Consider the following 19,600-nt stretch of genomic DNA (forward strand, 5'->3'; position numbering starts at 1 on the left):
CACTGACGAGCACTGGACTCTTGTGCCAATCTCGGACTTCCGCTCAATAGCGTGGGCAAAATTGACGAAGCTAAGGCCAAAACGAAATAAACATTGACAGCACAAAAAAAAAAAAAAAAAAACACGAAAGGGAACAAAAAACATGAACACGAAAACGCAACGTTCAAGGAAGTAATTATGGTTTATGCAAAGCTACACAGATAGAGGCAAAGAAAATAGGAATAACAAAAACAACGGCAGCAAGAAAAAAAAAACAAGAGCATCAAGTAAATGTGGGGCAAGAAAAAAAAAACAAGTTAAAGACGATGAAGAAAAAAAAAGTAGCAGAAGCCGCCGCCATAACATCAAACTTCAACTTTCGCAGGCTGGCAGGCAACTTTGAGTAAATGAGAAAAACTAAATTAAAAAATGCGAGTGAGCGCGCAAAGGATAAGGGACAGGACAAGTCAGGGCAGAGCCGAGCCGAGGCGAGTCGAGCCGCAGAGGGCAGAAGGCACATTGCAATAAGGAAAATGTAAAAGGCAGCAACAGCGAGGCAGCGAGACAGCGACAGAGACGAATGAATCGAGGCAGTCAAACAGTTAAATGGGAAGGGGGAGCAGGTGGCTGAGGGCCGCGAACGGCTATCCAGACAACATAATTGTCTTTTGGAGTCGTTTTAACTTGCGCTAACAAACAGTAACAACAACATTAACAACAGCAGTGACTGTCGACTCAGCGACACACAACAAAACAAAGTGCATGAATATCGAGCGCCAGAGAGAAATAGAAAAGCGGAAAAATTATAAACCAACTGCAGTGGTCGGTCGTCGCTGACGTCTCTGCTGACGCAAGCGCCAGAAAACTTGCCGCCGACCGCCATTTTTTTTATTTTCCTTGCCGCACTGAAAATGACATGATGAAAAATAAATAAACAAATAAAGTCTGTAATGGCAACTGCACAGCTTCCCAGCTTACCAGCCTGCCTTCCTCTTCTATCCCGACATCCTCCCGTTCTTATTACCCTTCGCCCCTACATAGTTCATAGTTGCCACTCAGTCCACTTGCCATCTGTTTATCCTCCATTTATCGTTTGGGGCATGCGGCAGTGCAATTTCTTGTAGCTCACAACTACAATTCTATTTGTTTTGTTGTTGCTTTTATTTTTCGTATTGCGAGCAATTCGCTCGCCTTGATTCGCAATCTCGAGCCAAGATGGGCATCAAGCATCCGCAGCAACTCGAGCTTGCAACAACTCGAGGTGGCAGCAACTTTGTGCGCGGCACGAAGTTGTGCACAAATAATAAATTGTGTGTTGCAGGCAGCTAGCTACAACATTTTCACAGTAGTCACGCAAAATTGATGGGGAATTGATTTGAAAGCAAACACAATACATAAATAGAACAACGGACAGACCGACTGACTAGCTGACTAGCTGACTGCATGACTCACTGACTGACTGATGGATAGACATGCTATCAAGCAGGTAGCAGGTAGCACGCACATTAATCTACTGGGAGCCCAAAATGAGAAATTGCTGTGGAATGTTCTTGCGAATGCGCTTGTTATGTCGTTAGAAGTTGACTTTGAGTTGTTATCTCATACTATATAGTATACGAGCATATGCAATAGTATTGTGTTCAACATTTGTTTCCAAGTCACACCACAAATTGCCAAATATTTCAATTTATTGGCAAAACATTTGGCCAAGAAAAAACAAACACAAAGCTGTTTGGTAAGTTATCAGTATTTGCATCGTCGATGCCATTTAGAAGTCCCTGCCAATGTAGATGAACCTTAAACATATTTAAAATGTAGATGAAATGCTTTAATTGACTTTACTTAATTGCAGCTCAAAAGAAAGTGAAGCAATTAAGCAAGAATGAATCACTAGTTGGCCATTACAGATAAGCGAGCATAGTCGTAGAATGGACGACCAAAGAGGGTTTCTGAGAGATTAAATGTGTAATCTTTAATCAAATTTAAATTTGTAATTAATTGGAATCATATGCGAGACATCCATAAATTAAAATACATTTAGCCCTCCTTTAACCAAACTCTTTGAACGTTAACTCAGTCTAACACTACTTGTATTATAAATTTGCGCCCTTTCCTCTTTTAACTCGTTCTTACACGATTGAAATTTAATAAAAAAAATAAGCGTATTATTTTAACTCACTTTTGCTGTTGGAATACGTCCCAGGTCATGGAATTTATTTTAGATAAATCTGAATGTTATATTAAAAGTTCGCACTTTCAAAACCTACTACTACGATAATATCAGATGCGAGTATACTCAGGATTTTGGATACAACTGAAACTGACTCGATGTAATTAGTTCTGGAAATAAATTTCCTATTGCCTTGAATTGTTTATTTTATTTCTAAAAGAGCTTATGAATGCAACATTGGATATTGAAAGAAATTATGACCAATGGTTGTTTAAAACCACAAAACAACAATTGTCACAATGTGAAATTTGTTAATTTGATTCGTCTTCGAATTATGTCTATAAATATCGATGATGGTCAAGCGTTGTTTGAAGACAAAGGCATGGATAACAAAATATTATTTGAAATTGCTCTGCATGGTTAAACCAATTTAAAATCAGATGACAGCAACTCTGAAGAAACTTAGCCTCGCTTTCCATAGAAAACGTATGCTAGCAGCATGGAAAGACTATTCCAGTTGATAAGAGCGTTGGAAGTAAAACTTGTATATACTTCTATAAGGTGTGCTACAAATATTCGTTGAGAGCCAATACAAAAAATATTTTCCTTTTTTAATAAGATTAATTTTTTTCATGATAAATATTCAACATTCGGAGTAACTTTTTGTAAATTTTGAAAATGTTTGTAACTTAAAAACAACGACAATTTACCACACCTTTTTTTTTAGGTATTTGTCGAAATCTAGGAACGTATATATTTGGAAGAAGAATTTTGTGAATTTTTAAAATGTTTATAACTTAAGAACAACGAAAATTTAAACAACTAACTCTTCCTTTGGGCTTTTGTTGAAATCTAGGAACGAATATCTTGGGAAGAAGACAACTCAAGCATTTGAAAGTATTGCCATTAAATATGCAAACAGCTCGTGATCATATCTTTCTACCGAAAGAGCATCAATAACCACTAATATAAAGAATCATCTCTTTCTTGCAACTATTTGGTTACAAATATTTGTATTCTCATTTACTGTTGTGTAGACCTTTATGTGGCCTTCTTCTAGATGCATTCCTCATCGCCGATTGGAATAAATAAATCAAAGCTAAAGGTACTGAGTTTACTTTTTCGAAATAATCTGAATGTCAAACACGTACTATCTAATCGAATGAGCTATCGCTTGAAGGGAGTCAAAAGGGTATGGGAAAAATGCATGCCCTTAGCATATTTATGTAAATCGAGATGTCTTGAGTCTTCTACTTGTAATGCATCCACCGTGCTATCATCAGAGTCTATAAAAAATTGTGCATGCATAACAAATTCTCTCGCAGAGCTCAACATTTAAAGTTCAATTGAAGTTCTGTTCCGTTCTGTTCTTCCACTTCAATGGTGTAGAAGCCGCACACTTTGGCCACAAAACATGCCACACTTAGCATGACCGTAACGTATATTTTCGCACACTTAAATCCATTAGCACTTACCGATTCAATGGCCTTCTCCAAGCGGAAAATCTCCTCCTGTAGCAGATGCAATGTGCCCGTTTTGCCGCGATGACGTGCGAAGGCAGCGGCACAGGCGCTATGTATGCTGTTCACCCAATTCTCGAGCTCCACCTGTATAATAGAGGGAAGAGAGGAGGGGAGGGGAAACATTGTTACGAATTGCAGACCAATATGCACCGCAAGCAATTTGATGCTCCCAAGCGCCAAACGTCGAATTCGGTTGACTATCAGTTATGCAAATTTAATGACAAATCAGTGAGGCAACCAGCAACGAGCAGCCAGCAGCCAGCTACCAGCAATCAAGCGGCCAGGCGGTTTGGCAGTCAGCCAGTCAGCCAGCCAGTCAGTCAGTCAGTCAGTCAGTCAAACAGTCTGTCAAACAGCCAGGCAGCTGGCAATGTCGAGAATGAGCAACGTATGCCTTTGAGACATGTAACAGTTTAGGCACAAGGACTTTGCAGCTGTTCAAGGCAACCTGCCAGTTGGCAGGCCGGTTGGCAGGTTTTCAGTCCAACCTCAATCACACTTTAAGCCTTGCGATTTGCATTTGAGCCTTTTGCGGGCTACGTCAGTTAACGCCTTAGAGTTTGTGCGTTTGTTTATCTCTATGTGTATTTGTGTGTGTGTGTGTGTGGCACACATTTTACATTAAAGTCCGTCGAAAGCCCGCGAGCGCTGAACTCGACACCAAATCAGAGAGAGAGAGAGAGGCAAAGGCAATAGCAGAGACATACGCATAAGCGTGTATCCTTCATCGCCCAAGTTGTGCAAACAATTTTCTCTATACAGCTTCTGGCTGCCATATGTATGTATATACTATATGTATGTATGTATATTTTGCTACTGATGCTGTTGCTGATGCTGTTGTTGATGCTGATGTTGTGCCTAAGTCTGTGGTGCCGAGGCAAGGCCAACTTTTATAGTTTCCTCAACTTGGCTCGCCTCAGCTGAGCTCGACTCGTGCGTCTCCCTTTCTAATTGCAACATGAAAGTCTTACGGTTGAAGGACTTCATGTATATTGACTAGTACGTCGCCTGCATATCCTGCGGCGCATCCCAAACACCGACCATGCGTTGGCGACACTTTGACTCTCCTCACCTGACGGGGCGCTTGAAAGACTTGTTCTTTGACACTCACCTGACAGGGCGCTTGAAATAGATAGGCGTCTCCGAATGCTGTGCTCAAGCAGAATATATAATCGCGCTTCGGATGCTCCGGTATCGGCTGCATAATTGCACCGTCCACAATGATTAGATGCTTGGGCGCGGCCTCAGCACTTCGCCCCTCCCGCGAATCGCACGGATAGAACAGGAGCGTGGTGCCCTTCAGGCACACCCAATAGCCCTTCCAGCCACGTTTGCGCGCCAATTCGATTTGATGTTTTTTGCGTAGTAACCATTTCTTTACCGATAGAAAACTGTAAAGTGAAGGAGTGACAAAAAAAAAAGAAAGAAACGGTTTGAAAAAGGGGTTCAAACAATACCGGCTAATTAACGAAGAGTATATGCTGCGTATAATTTATGGGGAAAAGGCAACTACAACAACACTTTCTTTTACAAGTTCTTTTTTTCGAGCTTTCCCTAATTGATTGACGTAAGCAACGTTTTGATTTTTAAATGAAAAGAAAAAGATGTTTGGTGAACTTTCCTTTTTAAATTATGGTTGATTACTTAATGGCACCTGGCCAAATAATTACCTATGCAAACTTATATAATTTATACTTTTAAATAGGACTCACGATTTTGGGTTAATAAATAAAACGTGCTTAAGGAAAATTCATGGGAACGAGCAAATGACAGCTAGCTTAAGAGGTTAAGAAATTATTCTCTTTTGAAAACAAAATTAATTTTAGAAACTAAAAGTAAGTTAAACCGTTTTCACTGCTGTCAACCCGATTGGATAATATTTTAAATATACAATTATTTAATCCGATGAGCCGACACTACTTTTAACAATAGACCGTAACTTTACTTTTGTATTTAAAAGAGCTTGCGACAATTTTCTTTTGATCTATACCTTTTTTATTATTTCTTGTACCTGTTTGTTTTCTTCTTCTCAATCTCATCTCTCTAATCTCTGCCCTCTAACCGATTAAATAATGATTTAAATATACTGTATTTTAAACATTATTACTCTAAGCCATAGACTAAAACATTACTTTTATATTTTAAAGAATTTATAATTTTTTGGTCCAGTACTTTCATTATTATTTTTTGTATGTAGTCGTTTTTTTTCAATCTAATCTCTCTTATCACTGCCCTCTAACTGATTGGATAGTAATTGAAATACACTATATTTTAGTCAGAAGAACCGACACCACTCAAAACGACCATAACTTTACTTTTTTATTTGAAAGAATTTTATAATTTTTGAGTCAATTTTCTTTTGTTCAACCCCCCCTATTATTTCTTGTACCTATTTGTTTTTTCTTCTCAATCTAATCTCAATTGATAACTAGATGGGCTATTTTAATATAGAAAATCTAAGCTCATGGAGACAAGCTGCTTAGCACTTAAAAACCTGGTACGATTATGTCAGTTAATCAGCGTAAATATTGAAATGGGAATAACTTTCTTGGCAATCTCAGAGGAGACCCAAAATAATCTCTTTTTTCTTTCACTTTTTTATGGACGTCTGTGGTCACACTATCGTACTCGTCCTCTCCACCAATTATCGCGCATTGCATAAATCTCTCGCCTGCTCTGTTTATTACTTGTGTGTGACGGAGAAAGGCAGGGGGAGAGTGCGATTCCAAGGCGCGTTGTTATTTATGATGACTTGTTGGACGTGCACGTTCCAACCAGCACGCCCTGGGGATTGTCCACGACACGGTCGGTCGGCTGTTCTCAAGCACGGCTTTCATACTCGTATGCGAGCATAAAGCTGCCGTGTTATATTTTAATCACATTTTTCATGGCCCAGTCGCCGTACTCACCCAGCTTTGCGCACAGCGCCCGTGCAATTGAAGGAGGATGCAGCCGTGCCCGTGGCCTTTGCTTTATATGGTGAAGCCATGACACTTTCGCCATCATCTTCATCCGAAACGGCAGTAGTTAGGCTCATTCGATCATCGTCCGAAATCTGTGGGGAGTTGTAGGGCGAAATGCATAAATTAATCATATTTTTCGCAATCAGAATCGGATGCAAACATGTACAATACAAGTAGGAGAGAATGAAGGCGATGATGGGGGATACAATCATCAAGGATTTCATCACTAATGAACGACTGAAGGGCTGCAGACAAACTGAATTGAAACATCACTTCCGAGACGACACGTACGTTTGTATACATATGTATATATATATATATATATATATATATATATATATATATATATATATATATATATATATATATATATATCTATATTTATACGTGTGTGAACGTCCACCAGCGACGATTAAATTTAATAACTCTGGGAAAAATAATTGAAATAATTAAGTCATAATTAGCAATGCCAGTCAGTGGCGGAGCATGTGGAATTGGGTCGCAGAGTCAGAGCGGGTCGGGCCATTTGAAACCAATAATGACTGCCTGAACAGTAAATGCTGTCTGCCACGATTTGTTGTTGTTGTTGTTGTTGTTGTTGTTGTCACACTGCCAACAGCAACATTTGTTACGTATGTCGTCGATAAAGCAATTTGTCTTCTCTTGCCTGCATTTTTAGTGAAGCTGACTACGGGGGCGACAATCGACGAGCGACGAGCGACGACCGAAGGACGGGCAACAATTGACAAAAAGAGGAAGACGAGAAAGAAGAAGAGCAAAGAGCATACAACGGCAGCAGCAACAACAATAATAAAAAGGGCAAGCAAAACTGTAACTTGGCCATGTTATTTCATCAGAAGCCTGCCAGGTCGGACCCGTCCGCCCTGCCGCCGTGCCGCCCCACCTCCTACTTCCTTCCGTTCTCGCACCCCGTGCGCCAATTTCGCTTTCGCAACAGGAAGATAGACAGGGCGCTTCGACATCGGTCCGGGCTCCACTGGTCCTTGTGGGATTCAAGCGAACGAGCCAACGGGCCAACGAGTCAACCAAGCGACCGAGCGACCGAACCACCGAGCAATGAGCGGGCGAGGCGCTACGTGTCCCACGTGGCAATAAAAATTGGTTTGCCCATTCATTCGTTTCAATCGCCAGCACCCAAACCAAGGATCCAACGAACCACCCACCACCCAGCACCACCCACCTCGCACTGATGTCGCTCACTTGCTTTTTATGCCATTTTTATTTGAGTTCCCAAGGAAATCAATTTACAATGTGTTTATTCGTTTCGTCTTCTCTTTTTTTTCCCATCCTCATCCGACCAGATGGGCCGACACATACGTCAACATGGAACTGGATTTGGGTGTGTATATATTTGTTTGAGTGTGTGTGTAAGTGTGTGGGTGTGTGTGTGGGTGTGTGTGTGGGTGTGTGTGTCTCGCCAAATACATTACCCACTGCCGTGCCTCCTTTGGCAATTTTCAAACATTTTTGCTCATATGCATGTTTTACAAGTTATTTATTTGTATGCCCGAGTATGTCGACGCCTCAACCTGTGACCCGCTCCCTTTCCATTCCCCTACTGGCATCAACATTTGTGTTTGCATAGCCCCCCTCTCCTCCTCCCCCCTCCCCCACTATCCACAATTCCCCCTCTAGTGTTCACCCGCTGAGCAGCCGTCTTTTCACAGCCAGATACTGTGTTATACCCACAAGAACGACGAACGTCGTCGTCGTCGTCGTCGTCATCATCTCCTCGACTTTGTCGTCCTCGTCGCGGCCGCTTCCCAAAAAGGCAGCTCAGGCCAAGTTTAATCAAATTTTATATTAATCGAAGGAGTGCACGGGCATGCAAATACGTGTGCAATCGCATAGGTGAGGGCGTTGTGCGGGTGGACAGCAAACTCATGGGTTCTGAGAAAGGCACGTAAATATTTTGGCATTCGAAATTGGCAAGAACAGAACAGAACAGAACGCAGATCAAAGCGGTTAAAGCGGCACCTTTGGGGCACTGACATCCTCGCCAATTGAGTAGCTGCATCAATTTATTTTCCAAGTCTGTCTGCCTGCCTGCCAGCCTTTAAATAGCCAGAGATGTTGTGCTCATTAAAGGCCAGACTTGAACTTTGGGAATATACGAGTATACTTCAAAAACCAGTTGGGACCCAACCATTTATGGCGCACTCGGCAACGCACAATGAAATTGTTTCCGCTTGTACAAGGAAGTTTTCTATGAAATCATCAAGTTGTGTCAAGCGGATGTTCGCAAAAGCGGAACAGTTGTACAAACCGCTGGCGAAGTGTGCCCAAGCAATGCTAGGAATTGCTCATAGGTTTTAACATGGGTTGACAGTATGGCTATTGCTGTTGTTGATGTTGTTGTTGTTGTTGTTTTGTGGCATGTCTGTTGCTGTCGTAGACATGACTTTATAGGTAGGTGGTAGGCGGCAACCGACAATTTGGGGGCAGGATTCAAAGTGCGAAATTCTTCAAATAACTCAGAGACAATCGTTGCAGCATGAGGCAACCCAAGATACAATAGAGTGTGGCATCCAGCTCGATGAAAGGTGAATCAATTTTGAATGTACCAATTTACTGGTGAACTGAAAGAGCAATTGATTGCAATTGCGGTGAGAAATATTACAACGGATTGTCTCACTAAAACACTGTTCATTGCAATAAGTAATCAGCAAAGTTTCATGTAATAATTGAAGAGGACTCTGAACAAGATTACTGAAACAACAGTTGAGCTTTTCATCAGGAAATTAATTGTTTTAAAAATAATGTTTAATCATGATACACGCACTTGTGCAATCCAATTAAGTTGTGTCTGTCTGATAATGTTGACTGCGTTTAATCATAAACATATTATATGCTTTCATATTAAATGAAAGCCCTACATAAAACCGACCGCTCTCATGAAAGCTATATATAAAATATATGATATAATAATATAACCAGCAAGCCGATCGGCTCTGCAATTGTTCATTTATTTATTATAAAGGGTTTAAATAAATCTCATAAAAACTATAAATAAAATATACTTATCATTTGACATTCGTTTGCAAAGCCTATAAAAAGTGGTTTTTAAAGCTTTAGACAAGCAACAAGGCCAGAGTGCAGAAAAACCTTCGCTTTTAAAGAGCAGACCATTTATAACTATTAAATAATTTTCTGCATCATAAACTTCATGAAATGAATATATTTTATGATTATATATTGATTGATAATTTATTTTGTCTAGCTGCGAAAAGCAATACCTTGAGTAGAATTTCAATAAATCAATCGACTCTTGTATGGACTTGGCTAAAAGCATTTCACTTCATGCGCCCTATCTTCATCTACGAGTATTTGTAACCACTTTTGGCTCTCGCTACTCGATTTCTTAGCAATAACATAAATTTTGCTCAGTCAGCTCGCAGTGTCAGCAAAAAAAGAGAAACAGCAAAGGGGAAGCTTAGTCGAGTCAATGTAATGGAAAAACACCCATTTACAATATGACGCTAAAAGGACAAATTTTTGGGATTTCTAGCTGCACCTTTTTTGACAACAGATACTCTTGTAGCTCTAGCTATATCTGTGACTTGTGTGTTGCGATAGAAACAACAACAACAACAACAGCAGATGAACAGCAAACATTTTTGACTGGGACGGATGAAACGTTTTGGGGCACAGTTTGCCAAATGATTCATGAATTTTTAATTGATGTGCCCCGGGACAGATGCAGAAATGGTTGTCAAATTCCATCAACTGTCTAACAATGAGGCATCATAGACACATGCACATACATTGTGTGTGCGTGTGTATGTGTGTGCGTGTGTATGCGTGTGTGTGTATAGTCATGAGCATACATGTGGGTAAGCCAAAATGGGCACCTCGAATCACGCACACCTAAACACAAATCACACAAAAGATTAAATGCCTGCCTGGTCGACTGCGATTGCGTATGCTTGTGTGTGCGTGTGTGTGTTTGGACCCACCTGATTACTTTGGCCTAATACGCCATATCTCAGCATCAGTGCAAAATCAAAATTCAATTTACGCACAGACGAGCACACACACACAAGCGCACACACACATACACACGCTCAGCCTCACAAAATGTATGCGTATTTAACAGCCACTACATGTTGTTGCTCCTCTCATTCAACAGACGCCAATCGAGGGTAGCAATTCCTCACCAAAATCCCCAACCCTCTATACACACACACACACACGCACACGCACACACCTGTGCAGATGCCTCAGCAATTGCCACGACTGCCACGTTGAGTCTCTTTCATCGCTTTACTGCGATTTCTAATCAAGAATTGATTGTGATCCCTTGATGCGGCTGTCGTTCACGTTTCTCCCATAATTATCAATGACTTTTGAATGTCAAATGTAAGCGCTGACGTTGCTCCTAACTGACATTGGCACCTATTCCCCTATATCCCAAAAAAATATTTGTATATATGTGCGTGCATTTGTCTGGCTGTGAGCCTGACTGTGAGTCTGCCTGTTAAATCTTTTCATTTGTCGTTGTCAAAAATTACAATATTTATTTGATAGAGTCCTCGTCTCGTTCTAGCTTAGGCCGGGTCGGCGCCATCCTCTACGCTTAGTTAACTTAAACGTACGCCTGCGATTAAGTGAGGCATTAAAAAAGTTACCCCAAAGTGTTTAAGCACACTTAAAAGCTGTAAGTAAAGGAAATTGATTCGAAATGGAATGCGAGCGCTGGTTGGGGCTACAGGGGGGTGGGGGGATAGCATACTTGTGCAAGATTTGTAGCGCGTGACGCGACGCATTGCAGCAACAGACAGGACACGCACACACACACACACACACACACACACAAGCACACATATAGACACTTTCATACACGCATCTGCCATACAGTCGCACTTACAAGTGCTTCTTCGCAAATGGCTTCTTCACTTCTTTTTATTTTCTTTTTTTGCTGCTGCTGCTTTGCCTTCGGCATGGGAGCTTGGATTAAGATTAAGTCTTCTCATCTCAATGTTGTAGTTGTAGGAGATGGAATGGCATGGCACGGCATGCCTTAGCTTACTTGTAAAGTTTTTTGCACAGACAAAAGTCAAATTGCTGTTAAACACAGGCACAACCTGCGAAAATCAATTTGGCATTATCTGTATGTTGCGAGAAGGGATTTTCTCTGATTACTTAAGACTCCAGACGTGGGTATCCTGAGTATCCCGAGTATGTGCAGCATGGCCTGTCATTCACTTTTCGATTAAACATGCTTGCCACCCAGCCAAGTGCCCGGCAGTAATTGGCTTACCTGCTTGACAATACTCCCAATATTGCTTGTGAGTTCAATAGCCACTATTGTAGTAGCGGAAATGGCAATGGGCTTATAATTTCTGACAGATGGTAAGTGTCTTGAATTTTAGTGCAGGCTCCAGCTGGACCTTGTAGAGCAATGAATAAACAAAGCAATCGACGAGGGACCAACGCACAGCTGACTAAGCTGGCTTAATAACATTCATTAAGTGACCGGGTGCTGTTAGTTGCTGCTTAAATGAATCTTAAACAGAGAAAATGAACTTTAATGGACTGACTGGCGATTTCAACAATCTTGTAGTTTTCGGAGAAAAGGAAAAACCAATCAATTAATTCTAAAATGGAATCGTACCAGTTCCAAATCAAATGGAAATACCTTATATCCACACAAACCCTGAGAAGAAAAACGAAGAAGAAGAGCGAACTTCATGCTGCAGTTTGTGGGCGTATTACTGGAATTTAATTTTTTCGCTAATAACGTTTCTTAGAATGGACCGATTTAGAAACAAAAGTAGAAAACTGTACTTAGACTATGTGTGCAAGGTTTTGTTTTTGTAGCTTTTGGAAATGTAAACAGTGTTGACAAAATTCTGTTGCATGGACAGTGGGAAGGGAGGAATTAAAAAATGAAATAAACTCGTGTTGCCTAGAGACTAGGAGGGTCTACACACCAAGTTTGGTTAATGTGCACTCAGCCGTTTCCGAAATCCAGGCGGACAGACGTACGAATATGTCTATATCAACTTCTCTCCTCATACTGATTAAGAGTACTTATATAGTACTTTATGGGGTCGAAAATGATTCCTTTTGCCTGTTATATATAAGTATTAAGTATTACACACGTTTTTTACCCTAGACGTACAGGGTATGAAAATAGAGCTTAGTATTTTATGGCGACTTTTAAAGGAGATAAATGTGTGAATCTCTATTTAATTTAAAATTATCTACCTACTTAGTCGATTTCCATTAGAATTTTAATCCCTATATCAATGGCTAAGAATTGATTTTGTTTGTATTGGTTATCAATGCTTTGTTTCACTGCTATTTGGAGCTTCCATTGTATGTACAGGCTTAAATAATTTCGAGTAATTCATACTGAATTTTCTTTTTTATTCCCTTTATACAAATGCCTTAGCTGTAATCACAATTTGTTCATACATCGTCGATATATTTAAGCTGATGTTAGGACTGATTACTTATACGAGTAAATGTATTTTCTATTTAGGTACACGATTGTATAAAGAGAAGGATGTGTTTGAAACGCTGCGTGAATCCTTTTGCCCTACAATGGCTGTCTAGCCAATGACCAGCGATTTGTCAGGGTCTGGGACTTGGCTTGCCTCCATCATTTAACGTAAATGTGACAAAAGCTGTGCTTTGTATGCACGTTCCCATAAGCCTTTAAGCTCCTTTGACCTATTTAATGTAAACGGCATTACAAAGGAAATTATCCCAGAAGCAGCCAGTGGAAGCAACTGCCACTGTCTGTCTATTTATCTGTCAGTTTATACGTCCATCTGTCTATTCGCCCAGCTGGCCAATTTTCGTGCATATTGAGAAAGATATTCTGTTGGCAAATCTACTACGATTTTTCTATTAATTAATATGCAATACACTTCTAGCTGCCAACTAATGCCGCCATTCAAACACACTCATTTGATTGTGTTTATCTGTGTCTGTGGGTCTGTGCGTCTGTGTGCGTGTGCGAGCAAAGCTTCCTTTATGCGTAACTTAAAACTGATTTGAATGCAATCGATGTAAAGCCTCGACTGTGTATCCTGCATGGAAATTTTAATTTTACCTTTGGCTATGTTTTATTTTTAGCAATGGCTTTTCTATTAGTTAGTTCGAAATGAATGCAACTAAGCAAACAATTCAACAGACCGCACTTATACATATCCATGTATCTAGAAACAAGCACAAACACGACGACTACATGCATTGAAGTGGTGTTGCCTCATTGAAATGCGGCCACTTTTTGTATTCAAGCAAAAAGCCGAACACTCATATATTATGCCACACACATACTATACTGCCCGTATACTCGTATGTATATTCGCGCCCACATTGCAGTCACAGTCGAAATCACCGGCGGAATCACAGTCAGACCCAGAGCCACACTCCCAGCCACACTCAAACACGCGCAGACAAATAGCCTTTATCACTTTGAAACTTTGATTCATGCGAGTTCCAATCAATGCCATTCATTACCGAAACTAAATAGTAAATGAAAATGCTCTTGTCGCCTGTACATCTTCCCTACCTTCCTGCCATCCTTCCATCCTCCCTTTGGCAGAGCTCCTCTCCTATGATGGTGTGTAGTCGTATTGTGAAGCTGAGAGCTTTTCGGGGCTAATGCTTTAATTTATTGCCATTTTGTGGTGCGACGACCAGGCCATGAAGTACTACTACCGCGTGCTGAGGGGTTAGCCGAGCGTGAAAAGGATGTTTTAGCTTTAGCTTTGATCACTGTTGTGTTAGACAACCGAAAATGAATTTGTACCGTTTTGTACCAGGCACCACACCATATTGAATGCGAAGAGGGAGCGACAACGATACATTTAACTCATTTCCCCTGTCAAGGAAATCGAAATGGTCGGAGTAGGAGTAGAGAAGCTTGTCGTTGACTTTTTGTCACGCGATTTTTTCTCATTTCCGGACGCCCGCCCGCCCGTCGAGCTACAGTTCAAAGCCTATTCACTAATTTCGTTTAATTTCTGCACAAGCATTAAAATAGCTCATACGCAATCACAAAGCCATACGAGTAGAAAATAACATTACACATCTAATCCACATCTAATCGCATATAGACATTTATCAGAGTGTGTAAATCTATTAAGGGCTACGAGTATAATGAGATCAAAAGTAAAATAGAAATAAAATGGTTGCATTGGAATGATTTAATTAGAGTTAAATTTGTTTAAGATTAGTAAGGAGACCCTTTATAAATATTCATCAACGATTGTTGGGAAAGGTTATCGCATTCGGTTATCGAGTTATAGCTAGAAAACCAGATAGAAAATGGCAAGGAAAACAATTATAAGTAGCTTGGGAAAGTGTAGAAAATCCGCCAGAAAATGTCTAGAAACACCGCTATAAAAAGCTATGAGCCTCACAAAAAATTGATAGAAAACCTGCCGTTACAGAAAAGGTTGCCTATTCAGCATTCAAAGCCCTCACATAAGAATTTTCACTCTAAAAATTACCCAAAGTCTCTTAAACTTTTAAGAGGAAGTTTTATCACCACACTTATCACACTTCTTCACTTCGGATATCTACGAGCATCATTTAACAAAATTAAATAATGGACTGTTTCTTTGATACTTTACCTTGCGAAGGAACATTTCGTTGCACTGCTTGGCCGTACTGCGCCAATGGCGATGGCGATAGCGTGAGTTTCCCAGCTTCAGAGTGCCCTGAAGCTCGGCGGCCTCCTCAACGACACGCTTGATGCATTGATAGCGCAACCGATTACACCGATGTATGGGCTGCAGTGCCACCAACCCATGCTCTGGCTCTGACTCGGCCCCCGAACGCACCTGATCCTCGTCATCGTCCACCCAGGCGCTAAGCACACCCTCGACAAAGTTGTACAGCATTTGGATGTTGGCTTTCATGGGCGCCGAACCGGACGGTACTTGCTCTGTCTTGATGAGTTTTCGGTTTTGGCAAACCTCGCGCAGAAGGTTCTCGCCAAAATGGACCGTTTTGTGTCGACGTCGACGCGAATTTAGCGAAGCCGCGGAGGCGGACTTCATCAGCTTTCCATTGGCGCCATGGCCATTAAGGTGATATCCATGGCCATTTAGTGGTTGTGCTGGCAGCGTTCGTAATATTGTCGTTGAGGGCTCCAACCAAGCAGCGGCCAAGCCACCCATTCCTACCGCTGAAGAGGCGGAGTCACCCCGCTGCAGCGTATTGGGCTGAGAGTAGCTACGATAATGGGCACGGGGTGGCGATTCCACAGCCAGACCCACATCGATGGCCGTTGGCTCCAGAGGCGCAGGCTCGATATCATCCAGCGTGGCCGGTGGCTGGGCAAGTGTGGTGCGCAGGCGGTTGAAGTCGGCGGCACAACGAGGCAGTGAGTTGCATTTGGCGGCATTTAAGCATTTGCGATTCTGGCAGCTGATCAGCGGAGCGCACGAACGACACTCATGGCAGATCACAAGGCGTCGCTGCGTAGGGGGCTGGGTCTGCAGTGGTGCGGGCGGCGGCGGTGGCGGCGGCGTTGCCGTCGTTGAGGGCGTTGTGTCGGATGTGGCGATATGGGCTGGTACGGCATGCATTTGCACCTGAGCTAGCTGTTGATGACGCGCTAGATTAACCGAAGATGCGGACGAGGTCACACACCGATTGGCAGCCTGGCACTCGAGGAAACGGCAGTGGGGATCCGTGCAAATGGGCAGCAGCGGACAAGTGGGATCGGTGCAAGGCGAGGGCGAGCGCGGCGCACGCTCTGCCGACGAGGACTTACGCTTCTGGCCACCATCACGATGACCGGACATGTCCGACACGGTGGCCGAACGTTGTGTCTGATGGCGCCGCGAGCGTTCGCGTTTTGATTTCGACTCTTTGGGCGGCAACTGAGGGGGCTGCTGGGAATCCTTCACCTTGGGCACATACTGATAGCGCTCCTTGTGTGGCTTTGCGTATAGACGTTCCAGTTGAGCGCTGCTCACGGCAGATGTGCCTGGTGTGCTCGCAACCACTTCGCTGGCCGAGTGCCGTAGCTTTCGTTCCCGCGAACGCTCCTCACGCCGACGCTCTAAGCACACCTGGGTGTGTGTTGTGGGCTGCGGAACCGCATAGCCTTGCGCTGCCGCTACTGCAGCGCGCCTATCCAGTGTTTGGGTTTGTGTCTGTGGCACCGCAGGCGGTGGTTTGCCCAGGGACTGAAGTTTGTGCAGCGGATAGGCAATCCAGTCGGCAATTTGCTCTTCGCTGCCGTGTGTGTGGCCCAGCGAGTGACGTTTGCGTGTGGCTTGTTGCTTGGCAGCGGCTGCATCCTCTTGCGAATTGGAACGCGGCGCATCCCCACCACTGCCATTGCGACGGTGGTGAGAACGTCGCGGCTTACCTTCCTTGGAAGAAGCGGAGGTTTGCATTTTGGTCAGCCACTCCACAATGTCGGTCTTGAGCAGCGAGAACTCGCAGGGGCCAGAGCTCTGACGTGATAATGGTTTCTTGAGCAGCTCTGAAAGCTCTTCCTTGAGTGCCTTGGCGTAGGAGGAACTGCTAGGCTTTGAATCCGACAGCTGGCGTTCACCCAAGGAGCGTTTGCGTGGCAAATGCTCGAGTAGCCACTCGGGCAGCTCATCCTTGAGCACGGTTATTTCGCTGGGACCGGAGGAGGTGCGTGCTGGAGCTGGCTGGGCACCCTTTTGCAGCTTCAGCCACTCCATGGTCTCGTCGCGCACAGCACCACCCTCGGCGGAGCGTGCGGAGTGACGTTGTTGTGCCTTGCGATCGAACCACTCCAGCTGATCTCCTGCTGCTGTTGACCGCAGCGCACTCTTGGGCATGGCCACCTCTTCGGCGCTCTTCTGTCTGCGCGGTGGCAGCTGTGGTCGCTGCTCCGATGGCTGCTCTGGCGGCAGCCGCACATGATGGCCTTCGACAAGCCGCACCGAGCCTTTGCGACGTATGCACTTTTGTTCAATGGTGTCCTCATCACGGGCACGTACACGCCTCGTAATTTCGAAGATATCCCCATTGATTTGATGATAGAACTTCTCCACCTCAACGCCTCGATCGAATTCCTCCTTGACGCTGGGCTTGGCACTTGGCTTCGCCCGCGAGGGAGGCCGCGGTGGAGGTTCTGTGCCTCCTCCATCTTTCTCATCATCTCCATCACCATCGGATCCGGCAGCGCCTAGTAGGGCGCCTCCACCACCTCCGTCTACCACCCAACTTATGGAACGTTCCGCCGTAATGCCTTGCGTGGATTTATCTGTGGCCATGCCACGGTGCTGCTGCTGTTGTTGTACGGCTTGGTGTTGTTGCTGCTGCTGCTGCTGGAGCAGACGGTCCAAAGATCCGTGGTGTGTCTTAATCGTGGGCCCCAGTGGACCCTCGCCAAGAGATTGAAGTCGACACTGGGCATTGCAAATGCAGACGCCACGCTTTTTGCTGCCAAAGCGAAACAGCTGACTGGCCAACTGCGAGACGGAGACACCGTCGCCCCCACCCCCTCCGGCGCCGCCAGCGCCGCCAGCGCTACCATCCCTTCCCGAGGCCGTTGTTGCCGATGTCAAGCGTCCGGCGTGCGTGACGGGTGTGATGTCGACAATCACGCAACAGCAATGCAACGAGAAGGTCTTTTTAGGATCGACGCTGCCGCTGCCGTCGGCGCCGCTGCCACTGGCGCCGCTGACCGAGTTGTTGTTGTCGCTGTGTTCGCTGTGTTGTGAGGCGGCCAGAATGAGCGCGACTGGCGCGAGCGGCGCTGCTGGCGCTTGGACGCGTGCGAGCTACAACAGCAACAACTGCGGCCGGTGCTGTGAAGAAGAAATGGGATGCGAGGAGCAATTGCAATAAAGGGACAGGCAATTATCTTGGTTATCTTGATTGTGTCACTTGTGGCAATGGCTGTGGGGGTGGTGGGGGCTGCAAGGGGTTCTATGTAGTTGTAATTGAGGGACGCAAATCGTTTGGTTACAGACGCTGTGACGGCGCTGACGGTGATGCTGGTGTGGGCGCGGGCGCTGGTGTTCGTGTTGTTGTTTTTGTTTTTGATGCTGGAGAGCAGTTGAACGTTTCCCTCTTGTTGTTGTTCCTTTTGTTGTATTTGTCGTTGTATGGCTTGCGTTGTTTCGTTTGCTACCTTGTTTAGTTTTCTGTGTGTTGTAATTACTGTTCTTGTTATTGTTATTCTTGAAGTTGTTCTTGTTGTTCTTGTTGTTGTTGTTGTCGTTGTGCTCGTCTCAATTGACGCTGCCATGCAGTTCTCCTTGTAACTCTAACTGATTGCTGTTGTTGTTGTTGTTGCTGCTGTTGGTCTTGTTTTCTTTTCGTTTTGTATTTTATTTCATTTATTTATAGGCACTCGCTCCGTCTGTCTATCTGTCTGTTTGTCTCCATTGTCACATAGAACTGCACAAACACACACGCGCACACTTAAATATGTGCATGCGTAATTATGCAATTCATTTATTTATGCACTTGTGTTTTATTTATTTATTATCATTTGATTAATTAAACTAAAAGCTCATTTGGTGCAGTCATTTATAATCTCGAGTTTTGCTGCTAAATGTGTGTTGGCTATTATTATAACTGCTGCCGGCTTGCGTGTTTGTGTTGTTATTATTATTATTATTATTATGGTTGTTGTTGTTGTTGTTACAGCTTCTCTGATTTATCACACACACGCAAACGCACTCATACGAGCACAAGGGACGCCACACATTTATCTATAATTAATTATTACTTGTTGCAAAAATTCAACTTAATTCGCCTATCTGTCTGTTTGTCTGTCTCCCCCCACCTCTTCTATATACATACTTGTACATATATTATGCCTATATCTGGCATATATTTACTATTTATTTAATTATATTTGCTCTATTAATAAAATGGCCGTTGTTGTTGCTACTGCTGCTGCTACTGTTTCGGCTCTTGTTATTTTTATCATGCATTTTGTTTGTTGTTGGCTCTTTGCTACTGCTTTTGTTGTTGTTGCT

The 19,600-nt window shown here is 43.4% G+C and overlaps 1 protein-coding gene across 8 annotated transcripts in view; it reads right to left on the reverse strand.

The window, feature by feature from the left end:
- The window catches only part of LOC115623071, a 129,648-nt gene that overhangs the window by 64,670 nt on the left and 45,378 nt on the right, over positions 1-19,600 (reverse strand). For 5 of the 8 annotated variants that reach the window (XM_030517273.1, XM_030517271.1, XM_030517268.1 and 2 more), the window contains 3 exons: positions 6,582-6,727; positions 4,784-5,063; positions 3,625-3,756 (listed from right to left, as the gene is read on the reverse strand). In XM_030517273.1, coding sequence (XP_030373133.1) covers positions 3,625-3,756; positions 4,784-5,063; positions 6,582-6,727 — 558 coding nt within the window. Of the gene's footprint in view, positions 1-3,624; positions 3,757-4,783; positions 5,064-6,581; positions 6,728-15,247; positions 18,094-19,600 lie in introns of those variants that run through there. The other 3 variants (XM_030517270.1, XM_030517269.1, XM_030517265.1) reach the window with 1 other exon arrangement.

This window comes from Scaptodrosophila lebanonensis, unplaced genomic scaffold (genome assembly GCF_003285725.1).
Source record: "Scaptodrosophila lebanonensis strain 11010-0011.00,11010-0021.00 unplaced genomic scaffold, SlebRS2 tig00000043-arrow-pilon, whole genome shotgun sequence".
NCBI lineage: Eukaryota > Metazoa > Arthropoda > Insecta > Diptera > Drosophilidae > Scaptodrosophila > Scaptodrosophila lebanonensis.